The sequence below is a fragment of the Scleropages formosus genome, chromosome 23, assembly GCF_900964775.1.
Source record: "Scleropages formosus chromosome 23, fSclFor1.1, whole genome shotgun sequence".
Classification (NCBI taxonomy): Eukaryota; Metazoa; Chordata; class Actinopteri; order Osteoglossiformes; family Osteoglossidae; genus Scleropages; species Scleropages formosus.
The window spans coordinates 3,689,051-3,709,424 of NC_041828.1; the positions used below are offsets into that span (position 1 = coordinate 3,689,051).

At 44.4% G+C, this 20,374-nt stretch overlaps 1 protein-coding gene across 1 annotated transcript; it reads left to right on the forward strand.

Annotated features, from left to right (window-relative positions):
• The first annotated feature begins 3,454 nt into the window (after positions 1–3,454).
• Positions 3,455–19,978, forward strand: mfsd2ab (MFSD2 lysolipid transporter A, lysophospholipid b). Its single transcript, XM_018759897.2, has 14 exons — positions 3,455–3,926; positions 7,145–7,270; positions 8,782–8,906; positions 13,259–13,382; positions 13,534–13,612; positions 13,885–14,051; positions 14,149–14,239; positions 14,570–14,691; positions 14,841–14,924; positions 16,517–16,600; positions 17,082–17,194; positions 17,365–17,508; positions 17,772–17,948; positions 18,077–19,978. Exons 1-14 carry the CDS (start codon positions 3,834–3,836, stop codon positions 18,129–18,131), a joined length of 1,584 nt encoding a protein of 527 aa, XP_018615413.1. The 5' UTR covers positions 3,455–3,833; the 3' UTR covers positions 18,132–19,978.
• Positions 19,979–20,374: the final 396 nt, after the last annotated feature.

Consider the following 20,374-nt stretch of genomic DNA (forward strand, 5'->3'; position numbering starts at 1 on the left):
CTATAGCCACAGTGGTGAGTTCATTGGGCTCGAACCCATGGTGGACGGGCTTAATGGGAGTGCGTCACGGTGCCATGTTGGGCAACGAGCCCCAGGATGTAAATAAGGCAGGCAGCAAAAAGACACCCCTCCCCTCCATGAGCGTGTGTCAAGGATTTGGAGCGTCACCATCCGCGTGGCATCAGTGAAGTAGAATAAAAGAAACAAATAAATAAAACACAGTTTCACACTTTTCTCTTTTAAATATCAAATGTAAGGTGACTGACAATAGCGAGACAATTTCTGTGCCACTGATTTATTTGTGTTTTTCATTTCAAGTGGAAACTTGTCACGTTCAAGCATGGAATGTGAAAACATCTCTGGATTATCCATTTCATGAGTAATTTAGCAGATTTCACCACACTTTACCATAGCAACTTTGTAACACACAAAAGTTGCTATGTGACACAAAAGCTTGGGCGTCGGTGATGATGCAATTTCTGTACAGCAAGAAATGATCTATCACAAAGCGTAATTACAGCTGGTTGAACATGTCCACTGATTTTGTGTACATTTTTTTAACAGTTTTTTTTTTTTTTTCTTTTTTTTTACCACATTTGTGTCAGATCTATGACAGAAGGCTAGCTGAGTCCTGGGAGTGAAGCAGGACTCCCTGGTGGAGGTCACTCAAAGAAAGACTCTGAACAAACTCTTTTCCATCACGGACAATTACTCACAATCTCTGCATGTCACCACAGTAAAACAGAGGCATACTTTCAGCAAGAGGCTGATCCAGTTCTGGTTCCGACAAGTGACTAGAGGTCATTCCTATCTCTGAAGGCATGTGCCCTCTTAATGGTCCAGTGACAGTGAGCTTTAACCCATCAAACACTGTACCACCTCGCTTCACTCCACTCTCCCCTCTCTTGGAGGACAGAGAAAGGCAAGAGAGAAGGCTTTGAAAGATCCCCTTCTTATAATCCAGACTCAAACAATTACTTATTTATCTGACACTTTTCTCCAAAGCAGCTTACAATTATTTACCTGTTTATACAGCTGGGTAATTTTACCACAGCAGTTTCAGGTATGTTGCTCAAGGGTACTACAGCTGGAGGTGGGATTCAAACTTTTGGGGCCAAAGGCACCATCACTAATCATTACCACTACCGTACCAGCTGTTCTTACATAGATAGATAGATAGATAGAGTTTCCACTTAAAATCAGTCTTAGGAACCAAGTTGGAAGGGGAAGATCTACCAACCAGCTGGTGTCATATAAGGTGTGTAGCATGGTTTCCCTCTGGGGTTATCACTTAATCTCCCTTTTTTTTTTTTTTAACTGTTCCAAGATGTGTGGCGGCTTGTTGTGGATTTAGATATTTTTGGAATCTCCGTTGATCCTTCTGAAAGGCACAGCTGTGGTGAAAACATTGCGTGACTCTGCTGTTGGGTTGGGGACACTGCGTGTCAACAGATTAGACAAATCGCTTGATGCCGTTTTGCCACGACTTGACGCTGCCCTTGTCGCTCACATCCGATTTGAAGGCAGTGGTTCTTACATAAGAAACTCGGTGTTGACATCTAAAAGGATCCTGCAGACCTCACAGCTCCTTCACCATGATCTACCGCGACAACTGAACAACTCGGGCTTCCTGTGTGACACCACTGTGGGGTTTCTAATGACACTGGAGGCTGGGTGGAGACGTGGTCACTGCTCATCTGTGAGGAGCGTTATAGGAAAGACAGAAGACAGAGGACATGAAGCATGGGCTCTTCATTTGACCAGTAGATTGCAGGTTCAAAACCTACACTCTGTGGCCTCTTGACAGGTTTATAGATATAGTTCACGGACTTCCAACAAGATGTCCAAGCTGCACCACCAAACGTGGTATCAGTAGTATCCAGTTGCGGAGAATTAGATGTTACTCTTTAAATGCAGTGCAGAGCTACCTCTTACAAAGTGAGTGCAGCAACCCAGGATGGAATACTAGTTAGGGATCTTGTTTGACCAGTATGGGGTAGGTTCAAAACTTCAGGAATACCTCTGGCTTGGTGCCCAACCTTTTCTTAAGAAATATTAAAGCAAATTTTTGATGAAAATACACACCTAAATAAATAGGTGAAAACAGGTTCGATCCCCACCTCCAGCTGTAGCACCCTTGATCGAGGTACTTACCTTAAATTGCTCCAGTAAAATTACCCAGCTGTAGGTGTCAGCTAACTATGTAAATAATGCAACATGAAATTCTTCTTTATGTGTGGTTATCGGGGGTTTTCTATACTCTCGCTGGCTGTTTGATTATAGCCTTTAGTGTGTATTTTGGGGTTTCACTTGATGAGGACATTGTGGGTCCTTGAGAGCTCCGAAAGGCCTATCCTTGTTGTCTTTTTTAAAGTTTCTGTACTTCTTTAATTCCATACATAAATGATAATTTTACAAAACGTCTTAATTTACCAGAAGGTTTTATTTACAGCAGATTGGCCTGTTCTAAAGCTTATTAATAAGAATGAGTTTGTCCGAATTTTCCCCATGATTTTCCTCTTTATTTACAAGACACACAAACCCTTATCTAACAGTGACACTTTCCCAGGATTACTGGAAGTTCACCGCTGAGGGTGTCATGGATCTGTGCTCAGCGCTGTGCTGTTGACCTCTCCTGCGTTCAAGCTGTACGAGAGCCCGGTTATCTGTTTGTAAACGCGGCAGAGTCCGCGTGGCGAACCTTGGGACCTGGTGTGATGCGTGTTCTTGAGTGAGGGACATGCCTCCTCCACGCCCACATCCCCTTTCAGTCTCCCTCGCTCTCACGCACACACAACCTTTCACGAAGCAGAAAATTTGATAAAACATTAAGTTCAAAGTTTCTGAGATTTCATAAGGCGGTGTTACATTAAACTGCCCCGGAGAAATGTGTGTATGATAAATTCATAGAAAAAATTAGGAGCTGATAGTATATTGGTTAGTGCTGCTGCCTTTCAACCCGAACATGGTAGTTTGATTCCCTACTCTACCTATTGTACCCTTGAATAGGGTCCTTAACTTACCTTGCTCTCTTGAATTTACTCAGCTGTACTGATCATGGGTAAACAGTAGTGAGAAAAAGTGCCAGTCACAGCCTATATATAAACAGTCCTAATTATGCAGCATTTTTAAATTATGCGACATAATATTTGTTACATGAAGCCTTCAAGGAATTCAACATGGTGTCACCCAGCAGGATATATGACCCTCACTGATAAAGTCTCATTTTTTTTTAAATTACGTTATTTATACACCCAAATTTTGCTATATGAAAAAAATTCACGCTATATCATGACATGTGAGAAAATTATATCCAATTTTAAGATACTGAAGTAAACCAGGGGGTGCGGTGGCGCAGTGAGTTGGACCGCGTCCAGTCCTGGGTGTGTCCCCTCCCCGGGTGTGTCCCCTCCCCATCCAGCCTTACCCCCTGCGTTGCCGGGTTAGGCTTCGGTTCCCCGCGACCCCGTATTGGGACAAGCGGTTCAGAAAATGTGTGTGTGAAGTAAACCATTTATAGTCTTATTATGTTGATGCCGACGCGAACATGTATGGATTTAGAAAGAAAGAAAGAAAGAAAGAGCGTGTTACACAGAGTATCAGTAAAGACAGAGCGCGGAGCGGACGGGATGAGCCCGGGAGGAGGCGCGGAGACACTAGCGCATGAATGGCTGCCAGCCTGTGGGCGGAGACACGGGTTCTAGTGGCGATCGAACCGCGAGCGCGTCGCCTTCACTTCGCCTCAGTTCGCACAGCCCGCGCGCTCGGCACGAATTGCCGCCTTTCTCGCAGCCCGCGCGACCACGTAGAACGCCTCCGAGTGCACGCGCACCATGGCCCGGGGAGAGGGAGGAGAGCAGTTCTCCGCCACGAGCCTCCTGCAGAGCAAAGCTGCGGCCCCGGATGGAGTGAAGCTGGCCGAGAAGGTGGGTGACTGACTGACTGACTGACTGATTGACTGACCCTCATTCATTCATTCATTCCGCTCGCTCTCCGGAAACAAACGTACCGGAGTAAATCAATCATTGGTTCGGCGGGAAGAAGCGGGTGTTTTCGCGGCGACTCGCGCGGGGGCGGGCGCCGGAGGGTTGAAGAAAAACCGTGTTCGACGTGTTCGTAGCTCCAGACCGGTTTTTCCTTCCGAGTAGCTAACTGTCTTCTCCGGAGAAAACCCCCCGGCCGGTCAGAATTCTTACCGAATTATTCTCTCTTTGAACAAAGACACTGTACAGAACAGGATACGATTCCATACTACTACTAATGACAGTAGTAGTAGTAGTAATAATGAAGCAAGAGCACGGAGGCGTGAACGATGATGTGTCCCTACCCGTGACGTGAGGGAAGGTGAAGCGCGAGCGCCACGTGCGCGACACGTCACTTCTCCTCCTCGCGCAGAGCGCGGGATCAGCCTCTACGCAGTTGGTTGCTTTGTTACAATAAACTCTTACAGTGTCGTGGGGGGTTTTCAGGGCTTTTTTTTTCCTGTTTGCTTTTTATAGAGATGTTCTCGTTAATAGTCTTTGCCGCCCTGTTCGAATCGGTTAAAAAAGTAACGAAATGAGGCAGTACTATGAATATGATTAGTGGATTTTATTCCATGATGATCCAGGTAGCTAGTACCCTGTTTACTGTGGGCTGTTCCGTCATGGTGTGGTAAAGTTATTGTTTCCATAAGGCGAAGGCATGACTTTTTGACTTGTCCACAGTCATCAGGTCGCACAGTTTGGGTTCTTGGGAGCTTCAACAGAATCACCTTTTTGATGCGCTCCCCTTACTTGCACGTTACTTGGTCGAGAACATCGTGTCATTTTGTGTAACTTATTCTTTTTAATGAATAAACTTTCCATTGAGAACCGTGATGTCACTGGACACCATGGTTGAGCTCTGGGGAAAATCCAGTAGGAACCTTAAAAAAGTCCCATAGGTTCATTACCGTTTTCGGCCGGTTTTCACCTTAAAATCATAAGTGTAGGGGGAAAAAAGGGTGAAACTGGCTGCCGCAATTGGCAACGTCTCGTCATACCCCATCGTTACACACACTTACTGTCTGGGAGCTATAATTTACAGACAGAGTGATCGGTGAGGTCTGCGGGTTCATTGCACGCTCTCGATGCCGAGGACAAGAGCTCGGCCCTTTCGACCGCTTCCCACTGGGCTACGGTACGACTGCTTTGCATGCTGCCCGAAGAGCTCACATATGTCTGCCTTGCGATGCCAAATCTCTCCCTTGGCGTGATCCAAAATGTGCCATCGTAGCAGTCCTACTTTTATTTTAGAAGTTTTATGGATGCATATTTATAAAACTGACTCCAGGCTTTAATCTCAACCGTCAGCATTGACAAACCCACTTCCCCCAAGGGTATTACTTTATTTGTGTAAACAAAAATAAAGTAATCGCATTAGTTGTCGGTGGCATGACGCTACAGCAAGTAGCGCTGCTGTCTCACAGCGCCTGGGTGGCGTGAAAGGACATGGGTTTGATCCCCACTCAGTCTGTGTGGAGTTTCTACGTTCTCTGCGTGAGTTTCTTCCAGGTGCTCTGGTTTCCTCCCGCAGTCCCAAGGCATGCTGTTCAGGTTCCCCCATAGTGTGTGAGAGAGTGTGTTCCACTGATGTATGGATGAGTGACCCATTGTAAGTAGTGTATCTAGCAGTGTAAGTCACCTTGGTGAATAAGGTATGTGGGCCGATAACACTACATAGAGTTCATTGGAAGTCGCTTAGTGTCTGCTAAATACGTAAATGTAAACACGTGTACTGCAGGGCGTGGGCTGAGGGCAGGTTGTGTCATGTGTCTTGATCAAGGTCCTAATAGCATTTCCTAGTCTCCTGGTATTTCTGTGTGTTTTAGTTACGCTGATCAAGAAACGTGCCATAAAACATGTTGCCCTTTGTTCTGTGCAGACTTTTGTGTAAACTTGCACTTTTTCACTCTCCTGTACAAATCTTCTAGTGATAATGACAAATCGCCAGTGCTTTTATGACCTTGACGGCGAAAATAATTATAGCTTTTCCTGAACACGCTCCCCGTATTCTAGGCAAGGTGACATTGTGGACCCTGCAAAGGTCACTGAATTGGAAATGAACACATGGCGAGAGCAGCGAGTCGAGTTACTGCGATGCACGTTGCCTGTCACTTCAGGAGTTGCATGGGAAGAGCAGCTTGTGTTACAGCTTGAAAGGTTCCCCCCCCCAACGTACGTAAGGGTGGAAATGTTAATGACATTTTGAACATTTTAATATTCCTGCCTGTCTTGTGTAATGCAAATCAATGTAAAACCTTTACAGTTGCACACAGGTTGACTTTATAAGTTGTATCTTCAGTAAGTTATAAAAGGTTTTTACTTTAAAATTAGAAATGACAGCTGATATGTTCACTTTAAAAAAAAAAAAAAAAAAAAAAGGGAAATACTGGAAAAAGGGAAAGTCTGTCTTTGGGTGACTAATGATGAAATGATATCAGGAAGTGCATGTAACGCAATCTAGTTGTGTTCTGATCTTGAAAATCAGGTTGTGACCAAGCAGTCAGGAGTGTGACGTACTACTACTGCACCTCCCACCTATTCTGCCCGCATGCGTAACCCTCTGTTCAGTACTGTGGTAACCAGGTGACCAACATCCTATCACCAGAGCCAATCAGATCACTCTCTGCTGGTAGGCGGAATCTCCTGCTTAGAAAGGATAGTGACGCCTTTGTGTGTGTTCGTGTCTCTTTTCTGGTCACATTACTTGGCACTGAGACCCAAATATAAATACCAGACAGGATTTCAATCTTAATTGGCTAAAATGGGTGAGCTGAAGGTAACAGATCCAGACCTTAATTTCGCAATATGACTCATGCTGGAGGCTCCGCTGACACAGAGGGGTCAAATGCACGTTACACTAGTTCAAAAGTAAAAGTACAGTACTGAAATGTCTCAATTTGAGATAGCATTCATTATATTTGATGGGACCTTTTTTTTTGGAAGTTGGACAGCTGGAAATGTGTGAAGGCAGGGAAAGCCTATAAATCAATACAAAGTGAAATCCTGACCACATAATCACTTGTGTGTCCTTAGAACCGGCTGACGTGTCACACAAGGAACTCTCGACTCCAGATCCGTCCTCACTCTGTCCCTGTGTGTGTTCTTGTGTTTCCTCACAGCGTGACCAAAAGCACCGTTTGTCTGTGTGCAGCAAGCTCTGCTTTGCCATTGGCGGGGCCCCCTACCAGATTACAGGAAGTGCTCTGGGCTTCTTCCTGCAGATTTACCTTCTGGATGTGGCACAGGTGAGTGCAATGAAAATGAGCTTCATCTTCGGTCACAAGTTTGCTGAAGTGTCTGAATACTGTCTGGTTTTTAAAGTGCTCCTTGCGTTGATAAGGGCCTGGTCTGGTCAGGTAGGGACCATTGAAGCTGGCACCTAAAAAGGAGAGAGAGAGAGAGAGAGAGAGAGAGAGAGAATATAGCCTGTGCTATTAGGATCTCTAGGAAACAAATTTTAAAGGTAAAGAGTTTTCACTTGGAAGTGTGTGAAATGGTAGTTGACTGGCATCCACTTACCGGGGTAAAGTTTTCTCCCGACACCAGGCTCTTGCACTCTGTTCATTCCCTGATTAACAGTGTTTCCCTGAAGAAGGGGGGGGGGGGGTGTGTGAGAATGTTATCCCACTAACATTCCCACAATTAAGGTGTCCTCCCCCCATAGATTACTTAGAAAATGATCAAAAAGGCCACATGTCTCACTCAGCAGAGCTGATTCATATAAGATGACAGTAATCTGTTGTTAATTAAAATCTCTCCATCATGCTTCTAAAATGTCTGGAAAACGACCATCGTTGGTATTCTGTTGCTTATGACTTTTAAAATACTTCATGGGCATATGTTGTAATATTTGAACAACTCGTTCAGTTTTTCAGGACAGGGCTCAATTAGATTTTTTTTTCAGATGACACTCAAATACTCTGTCATATGATCCACCTACAGATATAAGATGGCCTGTTTTAATTTTACAAATATCAGTTGGCGTACAATTCAATTATGCACCACGTTTGGTGGGTCTGAAGAAGAGGCAAGATCATCGGTCAAGATCACAAGTTTTCTCTCGTTGCTCACGTATATATTTATATGAAGGCCTCCTGGGAGATAAACAGGTTATGAAAAAACCCTGAGAAAAACCTCCTCGAAAGGCAACAGTATCCATTTATGCTGGAGCTCTGGGCTGATGAAGTGTGACCATGAGTAGGAAACTATTGCTTGTGTCTGCTCTGTTTTAGCATTCTTCTCAGGACAGCATATTGGCAAAGGACTGTTGAGTAACAGCCTTTCCACATCTACTCAGCCAAATGACCTTCAGGCTCAATAAGACACATCAGTTTAACTAATGATCCTTTTGAAACACTTTTTGCCCTTTTTCTCCCCATTCACTAGAGTTAAGGCCAGTTGTCTAGTTCACATCTTCTCCCCTAAGTACAACAACCATGGCAACTTGGCAGGGGTGACCATGAGAGCACACCAGGTAGATGTATATTTTTGGGAGCAACAAGTTAATGTAGCACAGCTGGGATTCAAACCTGGATCCCCACCACAGGGTTTACAGCTGTTCACAAAGCTACCCAGTAGCACTTTAAAAGTAACTTGCATAGTTTAGTTTACCATTGTTTACCTTATAATAAGGCAGAACAGGCTGCATATGACATTTGTACTGCAGCAATAGGCCTGTGCTTGGGATGTTTGAACTGACCACCTTTTGGGTCCCTGCACCCAATTGCTAAGCCTTTGTGTCTCTGTGGTTGGACAGCTGGATCCCTTTTATGCCTCCATCATCCTGTTTGTGGGTCGAGCTTGGGATGCGGTGACAGACCCCACAGTTGGCTTTCTGGTGAGCCGAAGCCCATGGACGCGATATGGGAGGATGCTGCCCTGGTAGGTGTCAATGTTTCCAGCACTGCTTGGTCTAGACAGCTATGTCTTTAGTGCCAAGAGTATCAATCTGCAGTGCAGCTTGTGTACATTTGTAAATCTTCTCCATGATCCTGATGGCTTACCTACTTGGCTTTTCTAATGAGTTCTTTCACTAAAATGACTAGGAAGCGGCAAAAAGGCAGGAGGTTTTCAATATGTTTCTTGATCCTGAAGCTGAAAGAGCTAAAGTTATAGATTATTCAGTGCTGGAGTTTTGTCGTGGGGGTCTCAACATTACAGTTATGGTATTTCTGGAGCTCTCCACATGGCCTGGCCCTCTTGACTGCAGTGCATACCAGCACTCCCACGTGTGTCACTGTTGGGGGGAGCACATACTGGCCATTCTTTCACAATTTAGCAGCTGTTTCCAGGGCATCTCAGGATAGGCCCCTTTCCACATTTCCTAGCTGCTTCTAGTGCCTGTTGAGATAAGTCTAGGTCTATTGAGTTGCTTAGCTGGTGGAGGATTGTGGGTAATATGGTGAAGTATGAGTTGCCAGTGGTCTTGATTTTGACCGTACAGGTATGACCACGACCTCCAACACATGTTGGCATGTGTTGAAGGTCAGCTGGGATTAGGTAAGCATTGCCACTTTGGTGTTGTCAGCTGAGACATTGTGCAAATTGAACTCTTTTTCTCTTACTTGGCAGTGCTTTAGTTTGGTTTTCCCTTATTCAGAGTTATAAAAGTGGATGTTTAAATCAAAGTGCATTTTACTCCATCCAACAAGGCGCAGTAAAGCAGAATGGTGAAGTGTTTGTATCATATTCGAGACCACTTCTCGTGACACACACGTTTGCTGTGGATTGGGAAATGCCTTCGTTTGCTGTTAAGTTGAACTGCTTTAAAAGACTCGGCTGTAAAGTCTAATTACCTGTCAAATATTGACTTGGTGCTTCCATATTCCTATTTCACTTTTGTGAGTACACATCAGAAAATTAAAAAAAAATGATTAAAGAAGAGAATAAACCTAACGAGTTTGACTCTTGTATTGGCAGTACAGGGCTATAGAAATGTATTGTTTTAATAAATCATTTGCATTTTAATGAGGTCAGTTGATGTCAGCGGGAAACAGTGAAAGTTTTACTGCTTGGCTTGGAAGGGAGCAGGGCCTCATGGATTTGGATCGTGGGTAATGGCCTTTTACGTTCACCCTGACCCTCCCATAGAACAGCTATTATTCGGGTTAGAATTCCCTCTGCGGTGCGGTGGATGACCTCATTTGGAGGGGTGTATGAGGTACGTTGCTTGACTAAGCTAAGATGCTGGTGCCACAACAGTGCTGCTGGAGAGCGTAACTTTAAACATGAAAATAGAGGCCTAATGTTAGCACTCAGCGCAATCATATGTCTCCAGCAAGCTGTACAGTCTATCGCATGGGGGAGCTTTCCCTACGTAGACTTGAACGTCTCCCACTGAATCGAGAGCAGGGCTACGTGGAAGCCAGCCCACACATCTGGAGCTTTTTTGGCCAACCCAAGCCTGAAAGGTGATAGGAAATGGGCCTGTGGGGCCTGTACTGTGCACACTTCCATACGACCCCTTCGCAAGGGTATTCGTGGAGTAATCACTGGTAATACATTTACATTCATTACAATCCAAAGTTTATACAGTTTATACAGCAATTTAGGGTAACAACCTTGCTCACTGGTACTACAGTTTTGGGTCCAAGGGCAACAGCTCTATCCACTATGCTATCAACTTTCCCACACTACTACTTTTCCACTATAGAATTATTCTAGTGTGGGGTCTGTTGCAGATTACAGGCTGAACTAGCGATGCGTCTACTGTAGAAGTCTGACATTAAAATAATGTGAGGCTCACGAAAAAGAGCTGTCCGTTAGTGGTGTGGGGAAACTGCGAAATATCCTTTTTAGAGCAAAATCCCTTGAGAAACAGTACAGAAAGGGGGAGGCAGTAGCCATCAAGATACCCAAGTAAAAGCAGAAGTTTACACCTACTTTGACAGAAGACAAGAATATTATCGATTTTAAAAATTTTGTGAAACTCTAAACCATAGCTCTGAACAACAGAAATGGGGGGGGGAACTTTAGTGTCAAACAGTCAGTGTTAGGAAGGACTTCCCTTTTTATTTCTTTATAAAAAAGCTAAAGCGCAGTAATAAAAGGCTAGAATAAATGAATGATTCAGGAACTGAAAGAAAGTTTTTCATTGGAAGCAAAAAGAACGACCACAGCTTGAAGCTGGTGCGCTCAAAATGTGTTGTGGGCGTGGCCTCGCTTCTGATTGGTCCAGCCCACAACACACCATCAGTTTCGGCCAATGACGTGTCTCATGATAAACGGTAAGGAATGTGCGAGGTTACTGAAGTTCAAGTTGCAGGGATGGGTCCACGGTTTTATGTCACTGAGGATAGACCTCACCGGGGCAGTGTGAATGAACCATGTTTGACCCCAGGGTCTGACAGGAACGACCACAGGAACCATCGCTAGTACTTTTTCAGATGTGTGCTGAGGATCGTTGCGAGGCAGAAATATTGGGACTTTTCACTTTTGTCACCTCAGATCTGGTCGTTCGCCACACAGAAATCGTAAATTTTCCGTTGCGCACATGTCGCGAACACAGGGACGTCACAAATCTACAAAGGCAGTGGCACAAACTGCTTTTACCGCCGTAACGCATGGCATCCTGAACCACTGGTGTGGTGTAATGTGTCGAGTGACTTGTGTAAATTAAGCACACCAAGTCTCGCCTGTCCAGCGGGAAGAGAAGTAACTTCTAAAATGCAAGCTGAGGGACACCCTAAATACAGGAACCTCATCAGGGCTGAAACAAGCGCTTGAGCCTCAACAGTTTTTTTTTTTTTGTACCTGCAGAGGATAGCAAAATCTACTCCTATGGAAGGATGTGTGTGTGTGTGTGTGTGTGTGTGTGTGTGTGTGTGTACGTACATATATACATACACAGACACACACTGCCTGTGGAAGTCATGACTGTCGGAGTTTAGTGGCCATGAATGCACTGCTTGCAGAAAAATGTGTGTGCATGAAGTTTGGGTGAAATAATTTGGATTAAAACAAGAGTGCATTTATAGCCCTAAATGGTAAAATATGGGGTTGGGAGGAGAAATGTTGTGCAGTTTTGCCATATTCAGCTTTTGTTAATGGTAATGTTCTGTGAAAGAGTTCCAGAAATGTAATATTGAGAATGCCTGACTGTGTAGGAGGGTACGGTGACCATACACCCCAAGTGTTTGGAGTCGAAACCCATCCACCATGCGAATCGCTGCTGGTAGGAATGTTTTACACAGCAACTTCCCTGTCCAACCTCAGTCGAGACACAGCAGTCAGACCTTACTTAATCACAGGAAATCGGAGTGGTTCTCTGGCAGCCTGATCGTAAAAGATCCAGTGCGTAATGTCTTGCCTGGAAGTGATGTGGGAGCTCGCGTAATAATTTCCTGGTGCAAACACCAGCATCCTGCCTGTGCCTCTGTGTGGGTGGGAGCAGGAGGTGCTCAGAATGCAGAGTTGTGCCTTGCCTCACATCGTGTCCTCAGCGCTTCCGTTGAACCTTCTGTACCCAAGTTAGTCCTGTGTAAAGTCACCATCTGCTTGTTCAATCTGTGTGAAGGACACTGTATGAATAAATAAGGACTAGTGAAGGGAAATATGTCTCATCAGAAGGGTTTGCCTTGGTCACACAGTGTAGTTGGTCTTCAAAGTGTGCATGGGAAGTCTTTTTGGTACTTGGCACTGCCAGGTCACGTTAATGTCTCACATCTGTTTGCTTATGATCGCTGGTTTTCTGGCATGGGAATTGTTGGATGGATTCAGCCTCACTTACCGTGGAAAAACTCCTACAGCAAACGTAATCTCAAATTCTTTTTGCCTTACATCAGTAAAATAGTCAGCCTGCTGGGTGTTGCAGTCTAGATATTAATCAGTTCCAAGGTGCTATCATCATACTGCTGTAGGGTAGACCTTCTCCTAAAATTAAGGAAATATTTGGTTAACTACAGATGGGTGGACCTATGCAAATTGGATAACGTTGATAGCCAAACTAAGGAAATGGGATCCATCACGTTTTGTTGAACATGAATGAGATGTGAGTTATTTTTGAAACCGGTGAAAACGAGAGTTAACTTACTGCCCTAAATGTACTTCAGGATCAAAGGTATTTAAAGATTGGTTGGAAGAAGCCTACATCTCCATACATTGGCGGGTGAACCTCTGCTGCCTTATTTTCAGTGATATAGTTGGTACAGTTGCTATGCATTGTGGTTAGAAGAATCGTCTGGTCCGGATCCCGTCAGCTTCTCAATTTATTATCCATCTGTGTTAACCTGCAGGATTGTGTTCTCCACTCCGCTTGCGGTTCTGTCCTACTTCCTGATCTGGTTCGTCCCACCCATTGAGCAAGGAAAGGTCATCTGGTACCTGATCTTCTACTGCTTATTCCAGACAATGCAGACGGTGAGTTGATGCTGCCTTGGCCTCCTAGTGTCCACTGACACTGGTCAGCTGGTCCTGCCCAGCAATGCCCCTGTCCCTTGGGGTTTTCTTGAGAGACTTGTCCAGTATGCCTTATTCATTGTGCTTCTGCCTTCTTCCCATCCAAATGCAGTGTTTCCACGTTCCATATTCTGCCCTGACCATGTTCCTCAGCTCTGATCAGAAAGAACGGGACTCTGCCACTGCCTACAGTAAGTTGTCTAGGGAACACTCATGTGACACATGCTCCTCAAAACCAGGGATCTGCAAACTGATGAATTTTGTACACTGCTGGCAGCCTGGTGATTCTTGGTCACAGATTTGAAATAACAAATTCCATTTCCGAGGTATGAACCTAGAAAGCAGAAATGCGCCAACAGAAGTATTACCGAATTTCGTGCTGTAAAATATCTGTGAGATGTCTTCTGAAACTGGGATGGTCCCGCTTGATTTCTTTCCTTCATGATTTCCTCAACCCTTGCAGGGATGACCGTAGAGGTATTGGGCACACTCATCGGTACAGCGATTCAAGGGCAGATTGTAGGGGGAGCCATTGCTCCATGCATCAGCCCCCCGGGGATGAATGTCACAGAGCCTTCGCTCACTGATCTCCTCAATGTCTCCACGTCACATGTAACCCTTGATCATACGGTACGACTCACTGCGCGCTGCCCCTCCTTCAGAGTCCAATCGCTCCCCGGCCGTTGTAGAAGTTGATAAATCTGTCTCATACTCTTACCGTTTACAGAAAAATGCCTATATGACTGCATCTGGAGTCATCTGTGGTATCTACATCCTGTGTGCCATTATCCTCTTCTCTGGTGTGAAGGAACGGCGAGGTAAGATATACATTACACGTCACACTTCTTAAATTTGAAGTTATTCGATCTGAAAATCGAAGCCAAAAATTGCCCCCCATTTAAAATCCCGGACGGAACGTTGTGGAGATGAAAGCATGCGCGTCCTCCTCACTACTGAGTTTGTGAAGCCAAACGCGGAAGTGTCCTAGTTCGTGTGATACCCCTGGTCCTGGCCCGCCTTTTCGATGGCCACAAGACTACATGTTGAATGGCTTTCATTCCAACCCATTCTGGTTGCCACGTGGGCCTGTGAACAAACACAGACAACCCTATCCCCCTGACTCCACCTTTTCTCTTTGTTCTTCTCAGAACTCGTTCGGCCAAAGTCGGAACCGCCCATGTCGTTCATCCAGGGCTTGCGGCTTGTCATGGGTCATGGGCCATACGCCAAGCTTGTTATGGGCTTCCTCTTCACATCCCTGGCTTTCATGGTGCGTCTCACCTTCCGTACCCGCTCTTATCCTTGCACCATACAGTTAAACGTCTTCATTAGGAAGGCCGAGAAGCTGCCCTGATCGCCATAATTCTTGAACTCCTGTGTTTGTACAGTCAACTGATACCTTTCTTCATGTTCAAACAGCTTCTGGAGGGAAACTTTGCACTGTTCTGCAGCTACACACTAGGCTTCAGGAACAACTTTCAGAACATCCTCCTGGTCATCATGGTAAGAACAGTTGTCAGTCAACATACCAAAGACCATGCTGGTATACCTCTTGCAGCTGCTCATGATTTAATACATTCCACAGAGTGCCATCAGAGGTGTATCCAAATGTTTCACTGGCAGCAGAGCAGAGTTGTGCCCTATCCAGAGCCTGTAATTTCAACACAATTTCTGATGCAGTTAAAGGGTATAGATGCTTATTAAATATTACTCACCCAGGCAAAACTATTGAAATGCGCAAGATTTTCAGGCTGCATCTTAGCACAGTGTCTCTATTCAGATTACATTCGTTTTGTATCCGAATGTGGAAAAATGCCGTCCTGTTCTCAAGAGCCGAGCAGATTGTTTCGGGGGAGCCTGGCGTGTAGAGGAACGTGAGAAAGATTACTGTAGTTGGTTCAGTTTCTCAGTCAATGAAAGCTTTCTGAGGAGACTGTGCCCTCCTCTGTGGGATTGTTCTAGGGAGGTCACCACATCGGTGCCCTCTCTCAGAGCCTTCATCACCCTGACGAAGATCCAGATTATTAATCTAAAGCAGGGGTCTCCAACCTTTTTGAAACAGAGCTACTTCTTGGATACCGATTAATGTGAAGGGCTACCAGTTTGATACACAATTCTCAAATAACAAATTTGCTCATTTTACCTTTAATTATATGTTATTATTAATAATTACTGATATTCATCTATGTGAAGACACTGATCATGTTAATGATTTCTCACAATAATTATCAACAATGATTTAGAAGGTAGGAAACAGATAAATATCAATATGCAACACTTTATTTCTATAAATCTCTGCAAGTATTTACATTTTCAAATGATCACTTCTACAACATTTTCTCTAGCCACTAACAATTTTTAACAAATCATGCACTTAACTCGCGGGCTTTTTCCACTCGTAATGCGCTGCCCGGTGGGTAGTTAGCATGGTAGCTTGCGTGACACGTTCTGAAATGTCTCTCAACATTGTGCCGCTTTGCCGTCGCCACAGTCGCCCCGCAAATGAGACACACGCAGGAATCTTTCACAGTGGTAAAAAAGAACTCTTCCTCCCATTCACTGTGAAAATGATATGTTTTCTTTCTTTTTTCTGCCATGTTTTCGGGGGTAAATCATCTCCTCCCCTTCACTGCGCCCGCTAGCTGCTCTCTACGGCAACGGTTGCCGTGGAGACCAGCTAGCTCTAATCTAATATGAAATATTTTTTAAAGGTGTTTTTTTTTTTTTTTTTTTTTTTTTTAATATTGTCATTTTCAAATTTACGCCAATGCAAGTGTGATTTAAAAAGAATAGCAACAAAAAAAATTAGATGCAGCTTACTGGTAAGTGGTGCTATGGTGAGCTATTTTTAGAACAGGCCCTGCGGGCGACTCATGTGATCCTTGCGGGTGACCTGGTGCCCGCGGGCACCATGTTGGTGACCCCTGATCTAAAGGGACATTGTAGCTGTTTATTGGAAGTCATAAGCTTTTTCTTTTCCTTCCATACCTATTATCCATTTGGGGAAATTGATACTGCTTTGTTAACTTGTTAATTCTCCCTTTATACTGATTTAGAGTAGATTATTAAAATCCTTGTGCATTTCCCATTTTCAGATTTCTGCCACCCTGATGATCCCCTTTTGGCAGTGGTTCCTGACTAAGTTTGGAAAGAAGACTGCAGTCTATATTGGAACCACGGTGAGTCCCAGACACCCACCGTTGCTCTGGGACCATCACGGCTGTCTGACTCTCTGGTGACCTGAGAGGACCAATGTGAATACACATTTGCTTGCATTGCTCACTTGGTCAAAGTTATTAAAGGAAAGCCCTGACACAACCACAAGGAAGTAAGCTGATAACCATGTGATCTTATGGAATGTGTCCACCTGGGACAACACCGCCACCTGTTGGGCAGTTGCAGTTGAACCCTGCTGCTGCTGACTGGTTATATTCATTTTTGCTCAGTATGTACTTTACCTGACTTGAAGGGTTTTACTTCCAAGTATGATGTCCTTGAGGCTGCAGGATCTGTTCTGATTGTGGTCTCATCTGATGTCCTTCCTGTAGGAAATGCTCTCAGGATTCCTTAAAGGGACCTACACTGGCATCATGGCAGGTTGAGCCACAGGGTGCTGGAGGTGAAAATGACTGACCTTTTCCTTTCTTTTACTTTTGACAGTCGGTCATTCCTTTCATGATTCTACTGGTCTGCCTCGAGAGCAACCTGATCATGACTTTTGTGGTGACTTTTGCGGCGGGGGTCAGTGTGGCTGCAGCCTTTCTCTTGCCCTGGTGAGTTGGGATACCCCCTGGGGTCCATCATATTCCCATTGCAACCATTCGGCTTTTTAAATGTTTTTATTGTTTTCTCATTACCTGCATAAGGTTTCCGAGATCTTTCTGCAGGTGTGTTTAATTTTCTGGCTGGTACAAAATAATTGTATTTAACTGGTTTCTTGCAGGTCAATGCTCCCTGATGTGATTGACGACTTCCAGCTCAAGAACCCCGGGTCCCGAGGCCACGAGGCAATCTTCTACTCCTTCTATGTCTTCTTCACAAAGTTTGCCTCCGGTGTATCACTGGGCATCTCCACATTGAGTCTCAAGTAAGCTGCGTTAATGACAGCTGATCACCTTCATGTATTTTTGTGTTGCGTGAGCAAATATATTCACGTTATTAAGTTACTGGTGTGTGAATTCTGGGCTTTGACGCAAGCCTTACATGCCATCGAGTTCAGAGGAGCAGGAACAATGCCTTTCATTGTATGAGCGCAAATATACAGGATGTTTGTGACTGATCACGTGACAGATGTTACTTGCCTCGACTTGCACTGAAAATCCTTCCTCTCCCGCTCTGTCCAAAATGAAGCTTTGCAGGGTATGTGACAAATGGATGCTCACAGCCAGACGCTGTACACCTCACGCTGAGGATGCTGGTTTCTGCGGCGCCTATTGTGCTCATCCTGCTGGGCCTCATCATTTTCATCGTTTACCCCATCAATGAAGTGGTCCGCCTGAACAACCGCAAGGAGCTGCAGAAGCTCCGGTGAGGCCCACCTGTGTCCGCAGCCATGCGTTGCTCATGTCCATGAGCTTCCCTTTGTGAATCAGTGTGCTCCAGATTTCCACACCTTGCCTGGGTTCTTAAACTTTGCCTTGACCTTGCCGTTGCAGGGACAGCGAGCAGGATTCTGAAACGGACTCCTCGGATTCTGGCAACGTCGTGTAGGAGCCTGGACTGACACTTGCTGCCCATGTGGGGGTGGGCAGGCCAGCGGTGGCTGCTTGGCATAGAAATGAGAACCTGGAACACTGCTGAATCACACTGCTGCTTAAGAGCAGTGCTCGCCAAACTTACGGAGGCCTTCGTGTCCAAGGTCACCGCGGCCTTGTCACGCCAGAACTCATGGACCGCTTGTCATCAGGAGGCCATGAAGATTTTTTTTTTTTTTTTTTTTTCCCCCCTCGACAAATGTTGCACGAACCTTGAAAATGTGATGTTTCTGTATATTTTGCCTATTTTTGCTCCACTAAATCTCAGATATCATGCAATCCTTAGATGTCTGAGGCGGCCAAGAGTGAACTTGAAGTACACATTTTGATGCTGCACTAAACAGATTCAGATATACTTGGATAAGTTGATGTCCGTGCTGAAACTTGATTAACTCTTCCATACGTACTTAAATATTTATCTTGCAGGAGTATTTGGGTAGCTTGGCACTGACCACATTTAGCTTATTCCTTTCAAAAGGCACGATGTTATATTTATTGACCATCTTGTACAGGAAGACAATTCTGGCCTGTTGTGGGACAGTATGAGCAGAAATGCAGTCCTTGTACCATCCTCTGCCCACAACCAGCAGCAGTGAAAGTGCGTCACTACTGTGTCGTATTGTTTTACACAGAAGCTCCCATTTGCAGGAAGGTGAGCTGCCTTTCATTTGTGCCATGAGTGTCTAGTCTTGCATAAGCAAAAGAGAAAAGGGACTAAAGACTTGCTCCTCCTCTTTGCTGCAAGACCACGGCAGCATGTTCTCAAGTAGACTGCGTTCTAGCAGATGGACAAAGACACTGACAGCATTAACTATGGATTATATAATGGCAACAAAAGAGGAGTTTGCATTGGCTACATTCACAAGCATTTGACTAAAATTGCCAAAGAACAACTTTTTTTTTTTTTATTTTTTTTTTTTTTGAAGACCAACTGCGTATGGTTCTCCTAGTGTTTAACTACACAGGCGATGCAAAAGCCTCGACTGAACCATGTGCTTGAAGGAAAGGTGTGGAGTTCTTTTTCAATAGTTGTCTCCACTTTGTACTGGTGCATCTTTGAATGCCAAAGATTTGTATGGGACTGGAGTTCAAAAGCATGCGCACTGAATTTAGTTTGAAACCTCAACCTTTAGCCAATTTTCCTTGCCAAATGCATTCTTGTGCTTGGTTACGCCTCCATTGGCCCCATTAGGCAATGTGGGGGGTCAGACTCGCAGCACGGCTGTGAACTCAGAAGGTTTCCTCGAGCCTTTAGCGGTGTCTGAAAAGTGCATCTAGATGTTAAACATTTTCCACTTGTTCATATTTTTTCTACATTTCTGCACCACAATTTGAATGGATTAATTGTGTGTAGGTTGCTATAAATGGTCACATACATTTTCTTTGGATGTGGCAAATGTTCAACAGGGCTGCATTTTCATTGCGTGTCATTTTTGGAAAAGAGTAACAAGTATTACTGCTCCAGTTTAACCAGTTTTTGTGCATGTTACTGTTAATAAAACTTAGTATTTAATTTTTTCTAAATCACATTGATAATGGGAATTTTCCCAAAAGGAAAAAAATCTCCACACAACAGCTGGAGTCTAATTTTGTTTGTGTCTTGTCTTGAAACCACCAGTGGACCCATTGTATAGTTTGTATATACTGTAAATAATGTATATAAGTAATAGAAACTGATGTGAGGTGTTTGTGCACCAGTGGATCTAGTTGTAGTGACAAATTACTGTATAATTAGCGTTAATAAAAACTGAAGTTCATTGACGTAAAACTTGTGTGACGTGTGACCCCCCCCTCCTCCAACTTCTCTGTGATTTCTGCAACCAGTTACCAATGTTCAGAAGAGTTTTGTTTTTGTTTTTTTTTTAATAGCACAAACCTGGCTGCTGACCAGCTGTTTCCTTTTAGAAATACTATCTGGGAACTGAACATAATTAGTAACATAGTGGTTAGAGCGACTGCCTTTGGACCCAAAGGCAGCAGGTTCGATCTCCGGCTGTAGTACCTTTGAGCAACGTACTTACCCAAAATTGCTCCAGTAGAATAACCTAGCTGTACAAATGGGTAAATAATTGTAGGTAGACTACCATTGTAAGTTGCTTCGGAGAAAAGCGTCAGCTAAATGAATAAATGTAAATTAAAAGTAGGATCATACAATACTTAAATGAGTAATTTTGTGTTTTTTTTCTTTGAATAATATGT